The sequence below is a fragment of the Aythya marila genome (genome assembly GCF_965140915.1).
Source record: "Aythya marila genome assembly, chromosome: 20".
Classification (NCBI taxonomy): domain Eukaryota; kingdom Metazoa; phylum Chordata; class Aves; order Anseriformes; family Anatidae; genus Aythya; species Aythya marila.
Window position 1 is genome coordinate 3,308,089 of NC_139061.1, and position 22,889 is coordinate 3,330,977.

The 22,889-nt window shown below is 46.2% G+C and overlaps 1 protein-coding gene across 6 annotated transcripts in view; it reads right to left on the reverse strand.

Annotated features, from left to right (window-relative positions):
* The window catches only part of GTF2I (general transcription factor IIi), a 72,385-nt gene extending 50,926 nt beyond the window's left edge, over positions 1-21,459 (reverse strand). For 5 of the 6 annotated variants that reach the window (XM_082776648.1, XM_082776647.1, XM_082776646.1 and 2 more), the window contains exons 1-6: positions 21,329-21,459; positions 15,860-15,965; positions 14,725-14,863; positions 2,608-2,742; positions 1,411-1,594; positions 1,179-1,207 (exon numbers count right to left, since the gene is read on the reverse strand). In XM_082776648.1, coding sequence (XP_082632774.1) covers positions 1,179-1,207; positions 1,411-1,594; positions 2,608-2,742; positions 14,725-14,863; positions 15,860-15,958 — 586 coding nt within the window. In that variant the 5' untranslated portion in view covers positions 15,959-15,965; positions 21,329-21,459. The remainder of the gene's footprint in view (positions 1-1,178; positions 1,208-1,410; positions 1,595-2,607; positions 2,743-14,724; positions 14,864-15,859; positions 15,966-21,328) is intronic. The other variant, XM_082776651.1, reaches the window with a different exon arrangement.
* Between the last annotated feature and the right edge of the window lie 1,430 nt (positions 21,460-22,889).

The following is a 22,889-nucleotide window of genomic DNA, read 5'->3' on the forward strand; positions in this document are numbered from 1 at the left end:
ATTTCCTGTTCTCCATTCACCTTAAACACAAATTGAAAATGTAACATTGATTTCACGAAGCAAAAACCTGTTCAAATTTGGCAGGTATGTGCGTATGTTCTCTGTACACAGATACGAAGGATGGATCTCATTAAACTGCATTTAACACCAATATAAAATTACTTCAAATGTGCCTATCAGTATGCTTTTCAGTGCTCTCTTTCACGATTTGAAGTGAAAATCTTGGGAAACAAAGCTAAGCAAATCCTTTATCTAAACTGCTAAAAGGAGGAGGATAGCTTTATAGAGATTCCAGTTTATTCCTAAATTACAGCTACACAAATGGGTTATGTTTTCAAGAAGTCGCTTACCCATTTAAACCTACCTTGCTTTATCAATATAAATATTTAATTACTGGAATCTCTGTAATTCCCTACTCCCTAGTTTTCTTACTAGGCACAGGCAACACATTTCTGATTTTACTAATCAAGCTTCAGTTTCTAGCTGTTGCACATCAGAAAGTGAAACTTTTCTTTTTTGACTACATTCCTATAGAGATTCTGGTAAACAACATGCTTTATCCTCTTCATAAAACAAATCCTCACATGCACTTCTTGCAACTAAAGCAAAATAATTTCACAGCTGGAACAGGGGAAGGGACTTCTTCAAAGCTAGAAATGAATCTTCAGAGTTCTTAAAGAACTACGTTAGCTCAGATTTTTTAAAATGTATAGGCTTTCATAGAAACTGCAACACCTAACCACTTCAGAAGATTAAATCAATTTTTAAAATGAGATATAAATGCCAAAATCAGCTACATATTGGAATGCAGAGCACAGCAAAGACTAGGCATCTTCTAAAAATGCAACGCACAGCCTTTCATCAGTTCATTTCTCTTTTCCCTAGGATACTATCCAATTCACATTAAATTTAAATTGAGTAAAAGGACAAAGAACACAATAGAACAAATTTGTCTCTAATTAGTTGCTCCTAGCAGAAAGCATAAAGGAAAAGGTTATAGTTCCAAAAGCGAGTGAGGCAACTCACAGCCTAGGAATTTCCACGAAGTTTGCCTCTTTCTCCAAAAGACCAAATACTGCATTTATACTGCTATCCTGCCATGTACTGGAGAAAATGATGTTGCCTTTTTGAAAGTAAAATTCTAAGCTATTTTTGAACCTGAATAAGTACTAACTTACCTAGGTGTTTCTTTGGCTCTAGGAAAGGCCTGTATGGAAATAAAGGGAAAAACAAACAAACAAAACACATAGCTTTAGCCAAGACATCAGTGTTTACTTCAGAGTATATTAAAAAAAAGGCAACACTTCTGCTCAAGCAAAACAGTCTGCAATGTATTTAATTAAAAAATGAATGCAAATTTAAGTACAAAAACTTTAATGGACAGACTAAAAAGAGGAGGCAGCAAATAACCTTTTGATGATAAATGAGATCCCTGACTTGTTTTCCAAAATCCACTTCAGGGTTGAAACATCGTAATTTGCTGGATGTTTAAATGCAAGTCCTTCAGGCAGGCCCTGCACCACCACAGCAGACTGGTCTCTCTGAATCTTCTCGTATGGCACAGGTACTACTGTTGACTTTCCTAAAGCTTTACCTAAAAATAAAATGAGATTGTTACAAGGTCAGAAGGGTGCAAGTTAGCAAAAGGACCTGTGCCTCATAAAACCCACTACTACTTTGGAGAGGACTGGAGAGAAAACAAGGTGCAGATGCAAATCTCTGCAGGAAACCAAGTACCGCACACACCAATATTCAGTGGAACCCACTGAGGTACAGGGGCTTTCTTAAAACAAAACTAAGGGGACTGTACTGTGCAGTAATCCCAAATTATATCCTGCAAAACATTAGAAAAAAAAAAACAAAATCCAATGTGTACACTTTGGAATCAGCTAGTAAAAATGAGGCTGTTGTGGTTTAACCCTGCCGGCAGCTCAGCACCACACAGCCGTTCGCTCACACTCCCCACTCCCTCTCTGGGATGGGGGAGAGAAACGGGAAAGTGAAGCCCGTGAGTTGAGATAAAGACAGTTTAATAAGACAGGAAAATAATAATAACACAATAATAATAACAATGATGATAATAGTACTACTACTAATAATATGTACAAACAAGTGATGCACAATGCAATTGCTCACCACCCACTGACCAATGCCCAGCCTAACCCCGAGCAGTCCGGCCCCCTCCCCCAGCCAGCCACCCCTATATATTGTTTAGCATGACCCCAGATGGGATGGGATACCCCTTTGGCTAGTTTGGGTCAGCTGTCCTGGGTCTGTCCCCTCCCAGCTCTTGCTGTACCCCCAGCCTGCCCACTGGCAGGACAGAGCAAGAAGCTGAGGCATCCTTGGCTTGGTGTAAGCACTGCTCTGCAGCAATTAAAACATCAGCATGTTATCAGCACCCTTCTCATCCTAAGCCAAAACATAGCACCCTACCAGCTACTAGGTGGAAAATTAACTCTGTCCTAACTGAAACCAGGACAGAGGCTTCTTATTACCTTAACAGCAGTACAGCTGAAAGGCTAAGACTGTACAATACCTCCTTCCCAACTGGAATAAAAAATTAGGAATCCAGAACAGGTATTTTGAAGACTTTAAAGCACCCACCATAGCAAAAGCAGAAGAAGTCCTCCACAGACTTTCTGAGCGCTTCCAGTTCCATGATATCCACTGTCAGCCTGTTTACAGATGGTAGAGTCTTTGTTTTCTGCATCTCTGCAGCCCTCTCCTCTTCCGTAACACCTAGAGTTTGTTTATACAAACGAGACAACATAAAATAGCAAGCTATTAAAAAAAAAAACAAGTCCCCCCGGTTTAGACTACAGACACTTCAGAGTGACTCCTGCTTTGAAGCTGTAAGAACTTCTTCACCTTAGAGGCAAACACACTTACCTATGCACACAGACAATGAGTAAATTTAAACTTACACCAAAATTATTTTATTTTCCCTACAACCTTTGTAAATATCACCCTCTGAGGTATAAGAATGATTTAGAGACACAACCGAGTAGGCCTTTTTGGGAATGAAGATGTAGAAAACATTGCAAATCCCAGGAGAGTGAAATACAGTAGAAGTAAGAGGCAAAAATGCCAAGAATAAAAGGATTGATACAGTCACCAAGGAAAATTTAAAATGTCTGTGTGGAGTCTCATAGCTCTCTAGCACCGTGCTTGATGTCTCACTCAGCAGCTGTGTTATAACCTGTTTTGTTTATGCTGTTATGTGCTTAACTGGATCTTTTATGGAAGGGATCTGGCTTTTGACACAACAGCTCCTGTGCAGTGCAGCTCTCTCACCTGCTACAAGACATCCAAGCACATCTCTTATTGCTGGATGGCAGGGGCTGCAAACAAGCTGCCACCAACAGAACAGATAAAAAGGAGATTTCAGCCCTGAACCTTGTTCTGTTTTCTGAGAAAGTCATTGCAAAAGGAGCAGGGGAGTAACAACGCTTTGATCTTAAACATAAGCGATCTGTTTTAGGCTGCAGCCTCCCCTTCTTATTGCTGGATGCTTAAGATGTTTTACCAAGAATCACCCAGCAAAAAGAGGGGGAAACAACAGATAGATTCCGTGGATGAAAGAGAAAGCAAGGAAGATCTATGTTCCTACATGCAACAGACACAGATCTATGTTCCTAAGTGCAATCAATGCTGAAACTGCATCATGATTTCACCGTGAGCAAGGACGTGAAGCGTGGGGACCGGCATCACCAGCACTGCTTGCAGTGATGTGGTGAACAGGGGCAAACAAACAGCGCTTTGAACTGAGCATAAACGGTTGTGAAATGAACTGGTAGCACTTTCACGGCAAAAAATGCATTTGTCATCTTGAAAACTCATTTCTTCCTTTAAAAAAGAATCGATTCCTTCCTGCAGAGGCCAGATCCTGTGCCCTGGAAACCCATCCCCATGGGACACCGAGCAGCAGCTCAGCACTTCAGGCCCAACTTTTGCTTTCTCTGAGATGCGACAGTGCCTATCATAACAAAAATAATGCAGGAGTAGAATATTATTATTCACCCGTAACACAAGGGCTTAATTAACAACAGTTTATAAGGTTTGCCTGTGGACTAAGGGATTAAAGGTCTTAGTTTCCATGCAGCATGGCTTTTTGGCTTTTTTCACATAATGACTGATTCACTGAAATGCCTTCGTTGTCAGTAGCTCTCTAAAGGGTACTCACACCTTCAAAAAATAATAAGCAAAATAAAAATGACAACAGTGCTCAAACTCCCATTAAAATGAAAAAAAAAAAAGACAAACTTTCCTTCTTATTTGGAAAAAGATTACTGGTTCTTTTTATTACATGATTTTTATCCGATTTTCTCAGGCTGTACAGCTGTTCGCCTCCCTAATCTCTCCTATGCTTGTTGGCCAATTTCAATCAAGTTGGACAAACGAGATCAGGTCTCAAAAGACAGCAAGTTTTCGAAACCCACTGCCCATTTGCCTCCTCCTGGCAGCATGGGCAGGGGCACCTCCGCAGGTCAGAGGCTGCACAAGCTACAAGGCCCTGCAGGAGCTCTTACCGAATTACCAGGGCACAAAGGAGGTTTCGGGCTAGATTTGGGAGAGGGGATGCCTGGAACAGGACTTGGAAGGGAAGATGGATGGGCCAGCTGTATTTATAAGATAAATGGCTCCGTAAGGGTGGGGAAGGTCATGTAGTAAAGAAATGCATTCTCCCCAGCTGGGAGCATACAGCAGGATTAGCCCGTCACTTTGCAAAGTTCAGCAGGACTACACTGGTCTAAGTACAGTAATCCTCATTTTGCAGTAAGCACCTGCATGTGGCTGAGTGCCTCTTACCTCCTGGTGTTCCCCAGGTGTTTGTTACTCAGAACAACCCTCCCAGCCCTCCCTCTTCCCTGCCCAGCCTGCCACAGGGATGGCAAAGACAGCACCCTAGCAGCATGCAGCTGCCTCTACCCTCATAAGGAGAGTATATAATATCTGTATTGATTTATTTTAAGGGCTGAATAGGCTGCTTTGAAAGAAAAGCCCTCCTTTTTTCTGTGACATAGCAACAAACAGAATCTTCAAAACGATAAAATCTCAATTTGTAATTTTTTTTTGGTACTGGGAGCTGATGAAGCTTAACACTTCTCCAGCAAAGGGGCCATCAGCCCTATGGTATGTAAGGCATCTTGTAACAGCAGGAGGGTTTTAATCCCTCAAGTACAGGAAACCAGGAAAAGGCTGTAAGAAGATGAATGTCATCCATGTGCAGACAGCCTCAGAGGCAATTTAAGGCCAACCACTGCACTTTAATGACACTCAGGGACGTGTATTTTAGCGGTGGTGCTGAAGGAAAACTGTATTTTATTAGTGGTGATGAAGGAAAATTGTGCTCCAAAAGTAACTGCAAACAAGCAAAGGGAAAGTGTGTCTATGTAGCTAAAAGCAGTTTGCTTTCTTTCATCCGCCCAGTTCATGTGTGAGCTTTTTAAACCCAGCCAGTTCTACAGTTCAGGAAATTGGGCAATAACCTCAAATTAAAGAAAAATCATTTTATGTTTATCAAAGGATCTCTTCAACCACAAGAAAAGCAGATCACCTGAGGCGGAATTTAGGAGCCAGGGACTATGAAAGAGATCAGCTATCTGCAGTGACTTTGTTTGTTTGCATCTACAGGCAACGAGATGGGTGGTCTCCACCAATGTGTGGCTGTACTTTTAGCAGGTATTTTTTAATTATTTTATTTTAGAAAAGAAGAGTAGTTACTAGCTTCATAAGCCTTAACTGGCTAGCCAGAAAGAAGCATGAAAGGCTTCTGCCAATCACCCCAGCTCTAATAAGGATGCAAAAGAGGCCAGCCAAGTGCTGAAAAAAGCCAGTGAACCAGCACAGAGCTCAGGGCTGGCTAGGGCACGGCTACAGCTGGAGGTGGGGGAAAGGAAAGGTGTCCAGGCTGCCTGCGAAAATTAAAAAAAATACATTTTTAAAAACTTTTAAAATAATTAGACAAGTTATTTTTATTTTAAGAATTTGGGAAAAGGCATAAACTATTTTTTAAATTGAGGGAAACTGCCAGTACTGTAAAGCTTAGTAAAAACAGTAATCCCTAATACTGTGGAGGGAAGGGGGGGAGGCTACAAAGGAGACGATCAGAAAACACAGAGCTGGCCAGGACAGGCAGGCATCCTCTTCAGGTAAAGCCCTCCTGGCAATGTGGGAAGCTGGGGGGAAATAGGAAGAGAAGGAGAACCACAAAGGAGAAAAGTAAAACAGTAAAGCTGGCCACAGGGCAAAGCTAAAAAGGTACGAGGACTAGTCCCATGCCTTTCACAAAAACCTGGATTATTAACGCAGAGTTCAGCTAACGAACACACCAACGTTTAGGAAATGTGCGGCATGGGACAGCTCAAGAATTACATTGTGTGTGTTTCAGGAGGTTAGACAGGAAGGGAATGTGAGCCAAGCCATTTAAGTGATCTGAAACGCAGGCAGCAGTGGCAAAACAGCAGCTCTCGGTAAGGCAGGGGATGATTACTTTGGGTTTTACTGTCACCCAACAGTTGCAGTTACACGCAGTAAGTACTAGAGGAATGTTATCTTTAAATAAAGTAATCTGTTAGTGTGTGATTTATTGTGAATAAACTGCTCAAGTCTTCAGAGTTGGATGCTCTAACTCACAGCTACAATCTGAAAATACAAACCAGAAAGTGATGGAAACAAGTCTCTAAAAAGCTCTTAGGGATTCAAAGAATGAATGCAGTTCTGCTAGGTTATCAAGTAGTTAAAACTGCAACTCCTCCAAAGAATAGGGATAGGGGTGAAAACAACCAAAATGTGCACTAGTGCTTCTGATGAACAGAGTGTGATGTAAAAACCTAAGGGACTGGGAAAGCAGAAGCCCAGAGTGCTGGAAGTAGCCAAGATGCCTGCAGGAAGGCATCTCACCTTTCTGGGAGGAACATACAAGGTTTCATGCTTTTTAACGAAAAATGGAAAGGAGACCATACCATGGAACATTTAGCAACCAGGACGCTCCATGTATCATGTTCACACCCTTGGGAGACAGGGACCCCAGAACTAACCCACAGTGCTAACGTTTTACAATCACACATAATCTACCTGGGCACAAAGCAAAAGCACATCTTAGCAGAGAGCTGCCCAGAGAAGGAAAAGGAAATACACAAGAGGAAGTGAGGGGTTATCATGCCCACACCTCTCAAGCAAGAAGGATTATGAAACTGTTCCCAAATTACCTCCAGGCAGAGCCAGCCAGGTTGGCAAAACACCACTAAGAAGGCATGATGCAAAAAGGCATGATGCAACCTGGCTCACAGAGCACAAAACAAACAGGAGAGCACTCACGTGGTCCCCTCTGCCAGCAGGGAAGAGAGGTCTCAGCTCCGAGGCAGCCACACAGGAGTAAATAAGGTATCATACAGTATGGTTACCCAGCCCAGCCATAGTGGTGCTGGTAAATGCGGACGGGCTACAGCCAGTGTGGCCAGGAGCAGCTGTCAGTCTTCTCCCTTCTTGCAATTTGCAAAGTGGAAATTATTCCAAGTCAGCTGCCCAGGAAAAATAAAGGTGGGGGGAGAGTGAAATCTCAAGGACACAGCTGAGAGCTGCAAATGAATGAGCTCCCATGAAGACTGACGGGGAATTGCCTGTTCCAGCAGATATCCGAGCAGAATAAGCATTCAGCAGAGGTTGTTTTGAAGAGGCCACTCCCAAATTGCTGAAAGGAAATCTGGCATGAAAAAAAAAAAAAGAGGTCAAACGCTACAGAGGTGTAACACAGCTCTAGCGTGGTAGTAGGAAACATCCCGGTAAGTACAGCCTTAAAATTCTAGTCCAACAGCCTTTTCTGCCGCTATGCTTCCTTTGTAGCATACTAGGAAAGGCAAGAATCCTGGCAGCCCCAGCCCCAAAACCTGCATTTACAACAGGTAACAGATGAGGGATGGCATGCATGCAGCTCCACGGGTGTTTTGTCAGGATTAATCCTCAGCCCGGCTCTTACTGTTTTTCTTTCACTTAGTATTTAAGCCTACGATTTAATGATTCTTTTCTCTTCCAAAATATTCTGTAGCTTCAGGAACAGCAAAAGCCAGGGAAGTCTCAGCTGACCACAGAATAGCTTAGGGCCAAAGAAAACAACTGTGGGAAACCAGTTCCCCCACTGGCGCATCACCATCAAAAAAGAACTGGTACTTTTACATCAGCTGCATTAGTGTCAAGGGATCAGCCTCTGAGCAACACAGAAAGATGTCAGCCAGTTACAGAACGGTATTTCCACCATTTGCCCTGGCACACTGATGATTATCCTTTGCATTTTATAACAAGTATGATCGTTAGCAGTTAGAGCCACTAGTAATCTCTACTGTTAGAGGAATGCTGAAATAACGTATTAGGCTCTTTGCATACACGTCAGGGGATCCAGGCTGCACTGCAAACATTTTGCTTCGTGGCTGAAAAGCTAACTGTCCTGTTTAGAGACCGTGTCTGAAATCACAGGCATGACAAGCAAGAAATAGATAATAACAGAACATAACCAGGGGTAATCACAACTGTAAGGAAGCCACAAGTCAGCTGCATTTCTACGTGGTTTCCATCGTTGCTAGAGCACCCAGACAGAGCCACAGAAGGACTGTGCCCAGCCTGACAGCATTACACATAGCCAGCAGCAAGCTGCAGGAGCAGAGAGCACCTCGGTAGGTTTCATTAAAGATCTTTAAGCACAGGGCTAAAATTAACCCAGAGCTACTGAGTTAACAAACGTTCACGCTGCTGTAGCTTGACTCCCACCCATCATCTCCTAAATACCAGCGCTGTGCGTGCTGTCCTCACGCCTGCAGTATCATCAGCCTGTGCAGCACTGCTTACACTGAAGGTACATAACGATGCACAGACTGGATCAAACACGTAAATAGCTTCATCATTAGACACTGAAAGAAAGCAGCAAAGCTTGCCTGTCAGCTTCAGCATGTTTGAATCTTATACCGGTATCCCATGCACTTCACTCTGCTTGGTTAAAAAAAACAAAGTCACGATTTCTTACACCATACTTTTTGAATACCAGCTACGAAAGAAAAAAAACAAGGTTCGAGACAAAAATACTGATTTACAAGCTATTTAGATGCCTACAGGTAGATGGCATGGAAACATTCAAAAGCACTACTCCAGATTTTTAAAGCAGCTACGTTGCTTTGTAAATCTGGCTCTGTTGCCTCTGCTATTGCCATTATTAGAAGTAATTGCAATGACTGTGGTATAACGAACAATATTGACATGTTTTAAACCTCAATTGCAAGTATTGACTATTGTCTTTCACACAATGCTTATAGCTTGAAAAGAAAATAGTAGCCAGGCAATTTGGAGTACTGGTGCCTCTTGTCACTACCAAACAGTGCACGACAGAGAACAGGCAAACAAATGACAGGAGGAAGCTGCTACATCTAACAGTGGGGCTCGGGGCAGTACTGTCCATCTGCAATTTCCATGGGACATGACTTGAGCCAGTGCCACCAAATCCTCTGTAGGAAAGTCCTCACACAGACAGCAGCTACGGAGCTCCTACTTGCTGCCACTGAGCAGTGCCACCAGTTGTGACAAAAGCAGATCTGGAGCCTTACGATCACCTCGCAGCTGGCCAGGATCTTGGCACTGTGTCCATGATAGCTTGATGCTGGCACAAGCCCTGGTGACCTGGTGAAGTGCACTGAGCACTGCCACTCTGCTGCAGGTATCGCAGCTACAGACACACTGGGTGATTTAATTCAAACATTGAATATATGTCTGTACTCAGAACAGCAGGAGTAGAATTTCTTAAGAAGCCCTAGAAACAGATCAGGAAAGCAAGTAAAGATAGGAGGAAGAACTGAGATAAGAGTCCCAGTACTTCTACTCTGGTGTCCAGTACAGACAGCACCCAGCCTAGCCAACAAAGGGAACACAGAATGCAGACAGAAGCGAGCTGTACCTCTTGGGCATGGCTAGGAGGACACAAGGTCAGGGCGGTGACAGGTTTGCTTTAATGCTGCACAGGAATCTCCAGCCTGTGGGGATGAACAGCGAGGGGTGACGCAGGCTGATGCTCTCTGGTGTAGGCGTGATGTACAAACCGACTACTCACAGCCCAGCTTTGCACATCCATCCTTGAAGATCGAATGATTGCTCTACAGCATTTTTGTGCATTAGCCACCGTATTAGACAAAGATAAAAAGCTCATTCTCTGTAGAGGGGAGATCCTGCACAGTGAACAGCAGCTTCTGGAGAAGCCAAACCCTCAAATTACGGCAGTCACTGCATGCCTGTAACTGCAGCTACAGGATAGGAAGCCAGCAGCTTCTACTACAAGAACCCCGACACGGTGTAACTTCAGCCAGGTGTGCTCAATCCTCCTTGGACTATGGGGGCAAGTTACTACATAGCCCAGGCATGCTAATTTCAGTTATTCAGAAATCACAGCAGGCCCCTTAGGTCCAACAGTTGACAGTTCAGTTGGAGACTTGCCAGTTTTATTTAAAAAACAAAACACTAAGATCTAGCTTTCCATGGTTCTGTTAGTTTACTTCTCCTTCCCCCCAAACTGCTGATGTTTTAAATTAGTTATAAAGTCAAAGCAGCAAGAGAGCAACGGTCAGAAAACATTTCCCTGGAAATCCTAATGCATTCTACTCACTCAGAGACTGCATATTCAATGAGAGGTGCCACAGATCTTCAAGTAGGTCCACAATAGCCTAAGTTATGGGACAGGTCATTTTACCTGCCTGGAAAAGATCATGATGGATATCCAAGACGGAAGAGTAATCCACATTCCACAGATAGTGGTGAGCAAAAGCTGAGCAATCTTTCTAGTAAGACCTTTGGAGCATTGTGGGGCAATCATTCATCACAAGCAGGAGAAACACCTGTGCCCACTAAAGCATTCAGATTCTGATCATTCTTGAAGCTACAAGGAGCTTTTGTAGCCTGTGGCTAGCTGGACACAGAGGTACAGGTAAGGAGAGTGCTAGGCCAAAGTCTCCAGCAGGACCTGAAGCAGAACTCTGGCCCACACCAGAGGCATTAAGGTCAGCACGGAATCTGGGGGTCACCAGGAAGAAAAACCAAGGCTCCTAAGAATAAAGGACTTCTCATTCAGGATGAGCTACCCACAGATGTGAGATGGCCCTACCTCAGTGAGCCCAAAGCCCTAGCACCGAAGGATGAAAAGCAGCATGATGGGGACAGCTGACAGAGCTGCAGACCTAGCAGGGCCATGCTTCCATGCTCCCTACGTACCAACAGAGCAACGGTACCAGCGGTATGCCAGGGGAGGCTGCTGGGACTCCTGGAGAACAACCAGCTCCTCGGCAGGTGGGATGGCACACAGAGCGCTTTGTTGTTTCTTTCCAAGTGCAGAGCAGATGACCCAAAAGGTGTTTGAGTCAACAAGCTCTTCTTAAAGTCCGCTCTGACAGGCGAGCACAACCCAGGGATGAGCTGAGGCCTCTTCTGCTCCCCCCTCCTTCTGTTTTTTTAACCCCCCACCAGCTCCATTTCAATGAGAGTGAATTCCAAAGGGCTGGTGCCAAACCTTGACCAAACCTCAAGGGAAATCACCAAGATGACAAAGACAAACATAAGAAGGGAGCAGCACTCCTGAGGCGCCCCAGGCTTCTGTTCAGGGTGGCTGATAACCCAGAGCTCCAAGCACTCAGGCATTTCATCTCGCCATAGGCCGTACAATAAATACACTTCAGCAGGGAACAGCAACTAGAGCAAAGAGGCACTGGTAGGGCAAGAGGTGTATGAGCTTGAGTACCCAAGGCTGTCCAGATTCTGTACAAGCAGGCACTCCAAGAATATCTCCTTTTTACGCACAACAAACTTTCCTTGGCTTAGAATATCTGACACCACAGGTTACCCAAGTTCTGCACACAAGCACATGCAGTTCCGCATTAGGAGGCACACCTGAAACATCTGATTTCACTGAAACACAGGGCTTACGGATACCTTAATTAAGCACAGTTTGGAAGAGTATTATCTGACCCCAATTTAAACAATTAATACCTCTTGCCTGGCTCTTCAACATTTTAGTACACAACACATACTAATATTAAAAGGAAGCATTGCCACAGTCTGCTTCTAACACACTTTAAGGTAACAAGATACATGAGATGTGCACAGTGTTTCTTCCTTCCCCTGCCACTAAGCATTTGGGAATCCATGTGGATGAAAGTCTTTGTGAATGACAGCCGCAGGAAAACAAACTCCAGCTCTGCTGCTCAGTGAACCAGTTTTTCAGCCAGTCCCAGATTGCTAGAGAACACCGATGCTGCTTCCTTCACACCCCTCATACGTATCGCAGTTTAGCCCACTAAGTTATACTCATTACTAAGAAGTACACACACAGCAGGTTTGAAGCCTCAGCTTTCCAAATTCTGAGAACTCTTTGTATGTACGTGAACTATGCAAAGGAACTATAGGAAAAGTGGGAATGAAGCAGTACTGAGAGGCACACACTGGCTTGTCACAAGAGAGAAGTCAGACACAGCTTAGTAACTACACTTGCTTCCGTACTTCAGAAGAAAGATCCAGACAAGTCGATACCAAGTCCTTGGAACATGTGCTGCTGACAATATTGAGAATGACACCACAGCTGAAATTATACAGGTTTTACAGCAAACTAAAAAACCTCTTGGAAGCCTTTATATTAATCACAAAAGAACAAGGGCACCACTACAGCTTATTAACAGAACACAGAGAACCACAGATGGATTTTTCTGAAAAAATTAATAAAATTGAAACCACCATCATCTACTGCTAAATTCCATATTTAGCTGAAGAAACAAAGGTGTGAGGGAAAACTCACACTGTAGAACTGTTGCCTCCACAGTTTTACATCTTTGACCAACCAATCCTATACTATAAACTTCATGAAGTCTTCGAAGTTGTGAAAGGGGGTGATGGAATCAGCACCACCAGGACTATGTAATGCTACTATTCCTAAAAACTGGTGTTTTAAAGTCAGGTTTTCTGGAATTATCAACACTTTTGTCAACAGGAGAACACCATCTCCACCACTGAGATCCCCAGGAACTATGGGGGACTTGTACTTAAAACCACAAATGCAATGACCGAGGTTTGGTTGGCTTTATTCACACATATCTACCCCATGATGATCAGGAGAAAGCATAATGAACACAAAGTGGAAATTGTTTAATCTTGACTACCTAACAGTATAAACATGCTGAGTATGAATATCTTGTAACTGGAATAAAGCAAAGGATCAGGATTATCAAACTCATGTAAGCTTTCAATAAACACGTGCACCTCTATAGAAACCACAGCTGGTACAGCCACATGAGCACGGACGAGCAGGCAGTGCTCCTCGTGATACTGAACCAGAAATACAGATCTGGCCAGGGAGCCTGAGCATCAGAACCCAGTTACTCCTCTACCAGATGTGCACAGCATGCTGAGTCCCCAGCACAGCATGGCCTATGATACTGCTGTACTGGCAATAACACAAAGTATCTGAAATCTCAGGGAAACCCTTTGAAAACAAAAAAAACAGGTGAAAAAACTGAACTTCCCTCCATTACTCAGCTAACAGTTTTCATAAATACCAGCATGACACTGCTAACCCTGCAAAAATTGCAAACAAAAAAGGAATGGATTTCTCTTATCTTTGATTTCCCAGTAAGGTCATAATTCTGCATTTTCATATCAGTTCATATCTTTATTACAGTCCAACATTACAGCAACTTTTCTTAGAGTAAATATACTTAGGCCCACAGAAAGTCACTGTCCAAGTGAGTGTGACCACTGCAAATCCAGCACTCCAGCAAAAACAAATGAACTCTTTGGACAAACCCTTCAGGAGTGCTTTAGCTAGCAGCAAAAGCATTTTTAGGAGTAAATGTTTCTGTTACAGATTAAACATAGTTGCTTTGCAAACAATATTTAATTAGTGAAGCCAGAACATTTTACAGCTGTTGTTTTTAAATTCCCTCACAGACTGATTCTTCCATATCCTGCTCTCGACCTGCATTGTCTCCCTTCCCTTAGGCAGATAAAGGTACGCTGTGTTATTGATTAAGCAGTGCCTATCAAGAACACTTTGCTAAATGAGCACAAACAATCCCCAAAGAGTCGCTGAATCTTTGAAAGTGAACTAGTGAACTCAAAATATTGCCCTGTACATAGTGGAACATGCTTTATAAACAGAAGTTCCACCGCTTCACCATTAAAATAAAATTAATCAAAAAACACCCTCCTACAGATGTAAAGGAGAACAAAAGTAACACAGTGACTTACAGTGATACAAGAAAGGGATGTAAATAATGTATTTTTGTCAAAAAGGCATATCTACTGCAGTGAAACAAGTGATCTGAAGAACAGGGATCATCTAAGTAGACTGAAACAATCCCTGACCTTTTCTGTGCCCTCACTAACCTCCACAAGAGGGGGAAAAAACACTGGGTGGAGGGGGATACAAGGGAAAACTAACGTGAACTAGGAAATGCAGAAGATGTTGTAAGGCTGGATAGCACTTCCTATTGTACTAGTTTGTCATTTATCTAAGAAATGTCAGCCACAGTTGAAATAACACCGAAGACCACTGTCACCAGTGACTTTTTAGGATATGGTTTTGCCCCAGCCAGCAGTTATAAGATGTAGCCATGATTTACAGAACTTTGCTCTCAGAAGATATTGTTATCACACAATAAACATTAAGAAGCTTGTGAAATACAAAGACACAATGTTGAAACTTACAGTATTTAACAAAATCCTTCTGAAAATCTTTCCTGGAGTTGACAAAGGCTCTTCCTCTCTCAGTTCCAACTACAAACACGTCTGTTTCATATACAGCAATACAGGCAACTTCTGCCTTGGACTTGGCAAGTTCTTTGCACTGTAAAAAGAAAAAACAAGAACTGTTTATTATTATAAAGTATAGTTAATAGAACGTATGTGGAATCATTTAAAACAGTTACTACTTCTGCTGCCAGCACTCACCTCTCAGAAGGCACTGCAAGTAACATCACATCAACTATCAGCAAAGGATAACTTACACGTCTGGAGTACTTTTCACAAGGAATCTGAAAAGCACTGCAGATCCATCAGTGAAATTCAGGCCTCATCTAGACCCAGAGATTACACTGTTTTTAATTAAAATGATTTAGTCTATCCCTTGGAAATTATTACTTCACCATTGGACAATCATGTTGTCTTATACCAACTCCAGCTTTCAGCAGAGTGTACAGAAGTCTTGTTCTTTCACAGCACACCTAACACGAGTTGAGCTGGTTGGAAAGGTGTAGTTGCAAGCAGGAAGGGCTGCTCAGTCGTTGTCCTGCTGGCTGTGCTCTGGGTCAGGCGGATTCCTCCAGAGGAAGGGAAAGAGCACACCCTCCCTGCACACATATAAGTGAGAAACTGCTGGCAAGGAGGTCAGGAAACTTGCAGTGCAAGGAGATGGCAAGATCCTGAGAAAGGTAGGGTAATCATCAAGAAGTGATCATAAAAAGTCAACTTTTCCTAGGAACTCAGAGTTTGCTATAACCCAGAAAGACACAGTAGGTACTGCCTGAGACGAAGTGGCAAAACCTTTAGGAGCTGAATGTACCCCTTGGGAAAAAGGGTTTGAAACCAATTCTCTTATACAGATCCCATTCAAAGTTTTATTGCTAAAAAGAAACAAGAAAGACCACACAGCAAAAAAACAAGACAACTGCTAGCGTGAACTTCCACAAGCAAACAGAGCCACAGGAAGATAGACAGCACACGCTAAGGAAAAGATATAACATTACACTCCAGCTCCCTGGGGTGTAATTACAGCAAGATATTGCTGTAATCTTGCAGGTGCCAAGACAGAGCTGTGCCACAGCTGCTGAGCTCGCCTACTAACCATTGACTCAAGTGCCGACATGAGGAACGTAACCACCATCCTGCTTTCAGAGGGATCCTCATCATGGATGGACGCTGCTGGGGCTGTAGCTTGGGCCATTCTCCTCCTATAAAATCAAACACAAAACCTGCTCAGATACACACAGCTGTGCAAGAAATCTAACCCCTCCCTCATGCAAGAGAAGAAATAAATAAGTAAATAAATATACACACATGTATACATATATATATATTCCAAGACCCAGAACAGCCCCCATGAGCAAATATGCAGGTAAAGTAACAGGATCAAGTGTTTGCTCTTGTTTTTACACTTTCTGCTGTTTCATCTGAAGTGGAAGCCAAACGTTTCAAAGTTAAAATGCTGTGCCATGCTCAGACCAAACAGCCTCTGTGCCTAGAAAGATACTTATTAATTGATTGGACTGCTAGAGTTACAGATGTGCTTAGAGAGAAAATCAATGTAAATTCAAATAGCCAGAGATGAAAAACATTGGAATTAATGGTGTGACAACAGGAATAACAAAAAAAAAAAAAAAAACAAACAACACAGCTGTGGTACAGGTATTCGAACCCCCCTGTAACTTTCAGTACAAATTTATCACTGCCTGACTCAAAAAAAACCCTCCCAAAATCACAGCCTCAAACTACAGTGTCAGCAACCAGAACAGGACATTTTATCTGCGTATTCATCAGCTGCAGGATTAATGTCATAGCTATGAAGTCCCAATTAAGGTGCTAAAGCTAAAAACCAGATTTCAGGAGTGACAACAAAGATTTAAACCTATTTTATGTACAGCAGTCAGGACTTTCAGCTTAGTTGAGTGCTAATCAGGACTTGTTTCTGCTTTTGCTGGCAGAACTGTCTATAGACAGCAATGAATATATTGAGAAGGAAGTTTTGACAGCTGCTAAGAGCACATTTCTCTGTTGGAATGGTGCAACCGATGTTTACATGGACCTAATGCAATAAGCCGACATGCCTGCAGGAGGAGAGAATCGCAGAGATGTAGCTGCTCAGCTCCACACGCCTTGAGAAAAACACCTAGAAGCCCAGGTGAGATAAACGAGACGTTTCACAAGAGGCTGGCAGCACCTTGCTGCTCCTGCAGAACCTGGGCTCGCAGCACGGCTCGGGTCCTCCAAGGTGATGTGCATGCTGAGAAGTGTGCAGGCACGTCAGGGCAGCGTGAATAACAACCACTGCAGGTGGAAATACGCGCACGCAGTGGGAGAAGGGCACCGAGCTGTTCCTTTGAGAGGACTTACGGCACTTCAGAACTGAAATTAGGGGGTGGGGGACCCTGCAGCACCAACAGCACAAGGTAACAGGTTGGACCAGGCGATCTTGGAGATCTCTTCTAACCTAAATGATCCCACAAACATCCAGCAGCCCTCCAGCTCTCCAGACTGTCCCAGCGGGGCTTGGGACACAGAGGCAGAGGGATTACCGCCTACCAGAGGAGGGGGAGATGCTGAGGGATGGCCTAGGGGCTGTCAGAGGTGAAAGGGAGACTGATGTGACATTAAAATCCATCTTCACTGAGTTTGGGATCCAACAGAGTTCCCAAGCCCATCTTTGGAACATTTTGGGGTTAGCATGTCAATGGGATTTTGTACACCATGGTAGATTTTTGATGATGTAGGAACAATGCAATATAAAAGATGAAGCAGAACACAAGCCTGCATTTCCCTTCTCCCACGTCCACCCGCAGCCTGATGGAGTTGTTCTGGTCACTGCCACCCCCTAAGCCAGCAGGGGCACGGACACACGCACCCACCCCATCCTGCACGGGAGGGCTCAGGCTGTGCACAACCAAGGGCAAGCGCCTTCCTGCTCTGCACAGGCACCTGCTCCAGAAGAGAGGCCAAAGAATTTCCTGGGATTGCTCCTGGTCTGCAGCCATGCAGGAGGACGCTGATTATTGCAGTGACACGGAGCAGGCTGTGGTCCAGCACCCCTAACGAACCTGAACCTGGCTCCGTTTCCAAGCTTGGATCCTCGAGGCACCCCGTGCAAATGCTTTGGGGTTGGTACTGAGCAAGGTGTTGCACGTGTACGACACAAAAAGGCAGATTTAGACATCATCTGAGCGGCCAGGAGCTGGCTGCCAGAGTACTCCTATGTAATGCATCTATTAATCACGTATTACTAGCTGGTCTGGAAGATTTTTTTTAATATTGGTATAATTGCCCATAAATCCTTTGGCTTTGCCGTGCCAAGATGAGCCCCTGTCCAAATCAAGGCTTGTAAAAATGAGCAAGTCATTACAAGACACACTGGTAGAGTACCACAGATTAGCATTTAACCATTCCTGCCCAATGAGAGGGTCACTGGGACAGAGCAAATAAACCCGTGTTTCCATTTCACCAGGAAAAAGACAGACCAAACGCAGCAGCTTCCAGGAAGCCAAATCAAACCAACATGCATCCCACTCCATGTGCTTCCTGCTGGCTTCTACTTTTGAGAGCCAAAAATTAGAAATACTCAGGGCAAGAAAGAGTGAAACCGCAAGCCAATTTCCATCTTCCCTGTGCTCACACAGAGGCACGCGTGCCAATCTTGTTACAGCCACCGGTAAGGTATACTCTCTGTTAGCTGCTTGCCAGACACACAGAAAATTACAAAGTTGAGCTTTATGAAGAAAAATTGTTATTTAAGGCTATAAAGAATAGATACGGAGAATAATGGAAATACAAGCCCAGAATTGCTTTTCTTAGAAGCAAAGCCTTAACAACAGAGAAGTGGTTTTCCTTTTCAGCAGACGCAATGCACGTGGATATTCCCACAGCGATCTGCGTGTTGTTTGCTGCTCTCACTGGCTCTCACTGATCGTATCCCCTGGCTTCTCTGCCTTCTGGGCCAAGACGTGACGGCAGCACGCCGACCTGCCCCAACCCTGGCCTGCAGAGGCCGGGCAGAAGGTTCTGCCTCCCAGCTGCACACATTGATGCTCGCCAGCTATGAAGTGCAAGTGAATCTTGTTAAAAAGAACTTATCCCACCCCCCCCAAAAAAAATCTGGTATTTCTCTCCACAATATGGTTTAGTGATCCTGAAACTTACCTTTCAGAAAAAGTCAAGCCTGGTGTTTCTGAGATAACCTAGCAAAGAAGCAGTAAGGACGTGAGCTGCTGCCTCCCTGCTGTCTGCAGCTTCCCAGGCCACATCTGCCCTCGCTGCAGCACCAGATCACAGCTGAGCTACGCCAACCAGTTCGGATGACCTCTTTCTTGTTATGCCATTAATCATCTTAATATTACACAAATACTCTGTAAGCAAGAGGCTTGGGTTAACTGCAGCCACTAGGCTGCTCATCATGTGGACTGGAAACAACAACAGAAGGGCAGCCAGGCTGCGGGACACCTCTCCCTTCAGGTCCACCACTGGTTTTTGAAAGGAGATATTTCCAGCAGTACCAGGAGGGAAGGACGTGGCCACCCCACACCCAGCAGGGTGAACCTGCTCCACTGGCCTCTCCAGACTGAGGTTGGCTCCCTTGGAGGCACAGCCCTGGGGTCAGCAGCTAAAGGGCAGCATCAGGGAAATACACAATCAGCTCTTAGCTAATATCTAGCCAAGACTATTAACCACCCTAAAAAAATAAAATAAAAAATAACTCTCAAGCAGAGCCTAGCAGCGTGTCCCGCTGCAGGTAACAGCGCTGCTCGGAGTCACGCTGCTCGGAAATACCAGCTTGCTGGAAACCCAAAACGCCACCCCAAATCCCTGCTGTGGCCTTTATGGATTTAAGCTTTCGTTTCCCCTCCTCCAAGGCAGCAGAAGGGCAGGAGCAGGGCCCTGAAGAGTCCTGGATCCCAGAGAAAAGGCCAGGTGCTGAGCGCACCCAGCTCTTCAAGTGTCGGCAGCATTTTGCCAGGGCTGGGATGGGGATGTGCTTCGTTACACAGCTCCAAACCCCTCAAAACACCAGGAATTAATTTCCATTTCTCTGGGCACTTTTAAGACACCCAGCCAGGCGTGATGGCGTTTTACCAGCCCAGGAGGCTGGCTGCCTCTGCTACTCAAGAGCCATTTAGAAATGAACCAAGCCCAACACTGTGTACTTTAACTGTGCCTCTGATTCCTCACATTCACAACCCTGCAAAAAGGTACTTAAACCTGGATTTCCACCACTTCTGGAGATCCCGCTATAGACCAACGTGTAACTGTGAAGTTTCAGAAATGAAGAAGCAGCACCTGGCCCCACTGCTCGCAGGACAATCACATCACTGGGTTTGGAGTCGTTAGGAAACCACTGCCATCAGGCTCTGTTCTGTGTTAGAGCCAGGCCCAGGAGCGGTTCGTTTTGTCTTTAGGTGTGCAGTGTCCGACAGCAGCACCCAGGCGCTTGTGAATTACAGCTAAGCCACGTAAACAGCATGAAATATTAATCACAGCAGGCCTGGCCGCCTGATAATTCCTCTCTTCACCCACTTAATTGTACTTCGCCAACATGACGATGATGCTAAATAACTGCTGCTGCTTTATCTCCCTGTGTCCACCAACGGCAACCCCACGTAACGTCTGAGATGTTAATTAGTCTGAACCCCAACAGCATCGATCTCATTATAACAGAGGTGCTGGCACATCTGAAGAGAGTGAGAAGCTCACTGCAGCAGGCTGGCCAGGGGATTTCTGTGTTGCACTGTCAACAAAAGCCCCAAAATAACTTCAGGGCAAACCAAAAACCCCTTTAGCTCTTTTAGGATTCCCACAAAGAGTTATCCAACACGACACCTCCAGCTGGGCTATAACACCTTGTAAGGACCTAGAATTAGCTGGCAGCAGCACTGGCAGCTCACCATCACACAGCAATGAGTCCCTGCATTTGGCCATCAGCTCCCCCTGCACCTCCCCCTCGTTCCCATTACTGCACGTAACTGAACACCACTTTCCATGGGATAGCTCCCATTCGCCCTTCCCCTAAACAAAGCACATGTGCTAACACTGTTGGCAACCTCTCCTCGCCTTGCTCACAGGCTCTGAGCGCAGGAACACAGGGCAGAGCCATGGGGGAAGAGCTGGGGAACACCAGCAGCTTTGGGGGGGCTCCCCCAGCACAGCCCCGGCCCCATTGCCAGCAGCCCCGGCCCCATTCACTGCCCCACCTCATTTGCATGCCCCGCCCCCACACCTGCACGGCCCCGCCCCTCGCCTTCATTTGCATCCCCCCCGCCCTCGCCCAATCACCACCGCCCCTCGCGCAGCCCCGGCACGTGCGCGCCCCCCCCGCCAGCCAATGGTGGGTCCCCAGGGAGGGGGGGGGCAGGGCGCGGAGCTCCGCCCCCAGCAGCGGCGCTGAGGGGGGCGCTGAGGGGGGCGGGCGGAGGCCGCGGCCCCTCCCGGCAGCGCCCGGTGCCCCCGCGGGCAGGGGGCGGCCTCTCCCCGCTCTCCCCGCGGCCCCTCAGCCCCCCGCACGCCGCCCCGAGCCCTTCTCCGCCCGCCCGCCCGCTCGCTCCGGGGCTCTCACCGCTGCCGGGCTCGGGCAGCCCCGCTCCTGCTGCCGGTCCCGGTCCCGCCGGCTGGGAGCCAGGAGGCGGAGGCCAGCGGGCGGCTGTCCCCGGGGGTGGAGGTGGCGGCGAGGCGCTGGCCCCGCGCGTCCCCCTCACGGTGTCGGGCTGAGCCCAGCGCCGCTCCGGGGGAGGGGAGCGGAGAGGAGAAGGGGGGGGGGGGGGCGCAGGTTTTTTTGTTCCACTCGCCCACGCTGCGCATGCGCAGACCGCGCGGGGGCCGCTGGGAGTTGTAGTTTTTCCATGTGGGTTTTTCCCATCACCGCGCAGGGCGGGGGGCACGGCGGTGGACTACACCTCCCGGCGTGCCCCGCGCGGCGAGGGCCGGCCCGACCCCAGCGCCCACAGGGGGAGCGCGGCGCCGGCCGCTCGGGCAGCGCGGAGGGGTCTGGGGGGAAGATGGCGGGGGGGGGGCGCCCGGCCCCTCAGGGCAGCCCCGCTGCCAGCTTCTACCTCAGATTCTCCTAAACGCCGACGTTTTGGTTATGTTCTTGTAATTGTAATAAACACGGCTGTTGTGTGTATAAAGCTAGCAGCACTCTGCAAACGCTCACACTTCTGGTTGTGGCTGGGCACGAGCAGCCCCAAACCCTCACATTTTGGGATGTCGCCAGCCCGTTATGGCGGCCGGCAGCGCACAGCAGCGGCCTGACGGCAACAAAAAAATCACAACCCACAAGCAAAACCACCGCTTTCATCACCACCTGAACCCAAACCTGAAGGTTTTGCCCTGCGGCACTGGGGTGGTTCCTTTCTCCAGCCCTTGTGCAGGGAAGGGCATAATCGCCGGCGAAGGACTGTAATCGTGAGGGCAGGAATAACTGCCTAAACCACCACAACTATTTTCTGAGGGAATGCATCAGCTCCCTTTCCATGTGCTATGTCCTTATTAGAGGTAGCCATCACTCCAGGGTGAGAGCATGTTGGCATCTCAGCCGTACCACATTACATGCACAGCCCTGACCCGTGAGGAGACACGGGACCGTGGCTCGTTTGCTTCTGTGCAAGGTTTACTTCACCCTGATGCTGGCAATTTTAACCCTGAAAGAGGGCAGAGTAACAGGGACTTGCTCAGCAGCCCAGCTGCAGGCAGTACCATGCACCTGGGCACTGAGCTATTTTAGCTAACACAGGAGATTTTTGACAGGTAACACCTCATTTCATACAGATTTAGATGTCCTAAGAGGTCCCTTCCAACCTCAACTATTCGGTGACTATGGAAGCAATAGCTGGCAGCTGCTGCCCACCTGGCTCACTGGCTACCACATGGCCCCTCACAGGAGTGGGAATTGGGTATTTCTCAGGGACAGGATCCTTCCCCCTCCTCCCTATCCGTCTGTACCACCTGAACCAGCCACATGAGCTGTGGGGCTGGGCACCCTTCAGGAAAAGAGGGATGCATAATGAGAATTGAGTCATGCTTTATGTGGAATAATGTTTACCCATTGTGGTTACAAGCCAGCTAACTGAAAAATTAGTTCCTTAAGGCTTCTATATCCATCAGAGACATTCGCTGGATGT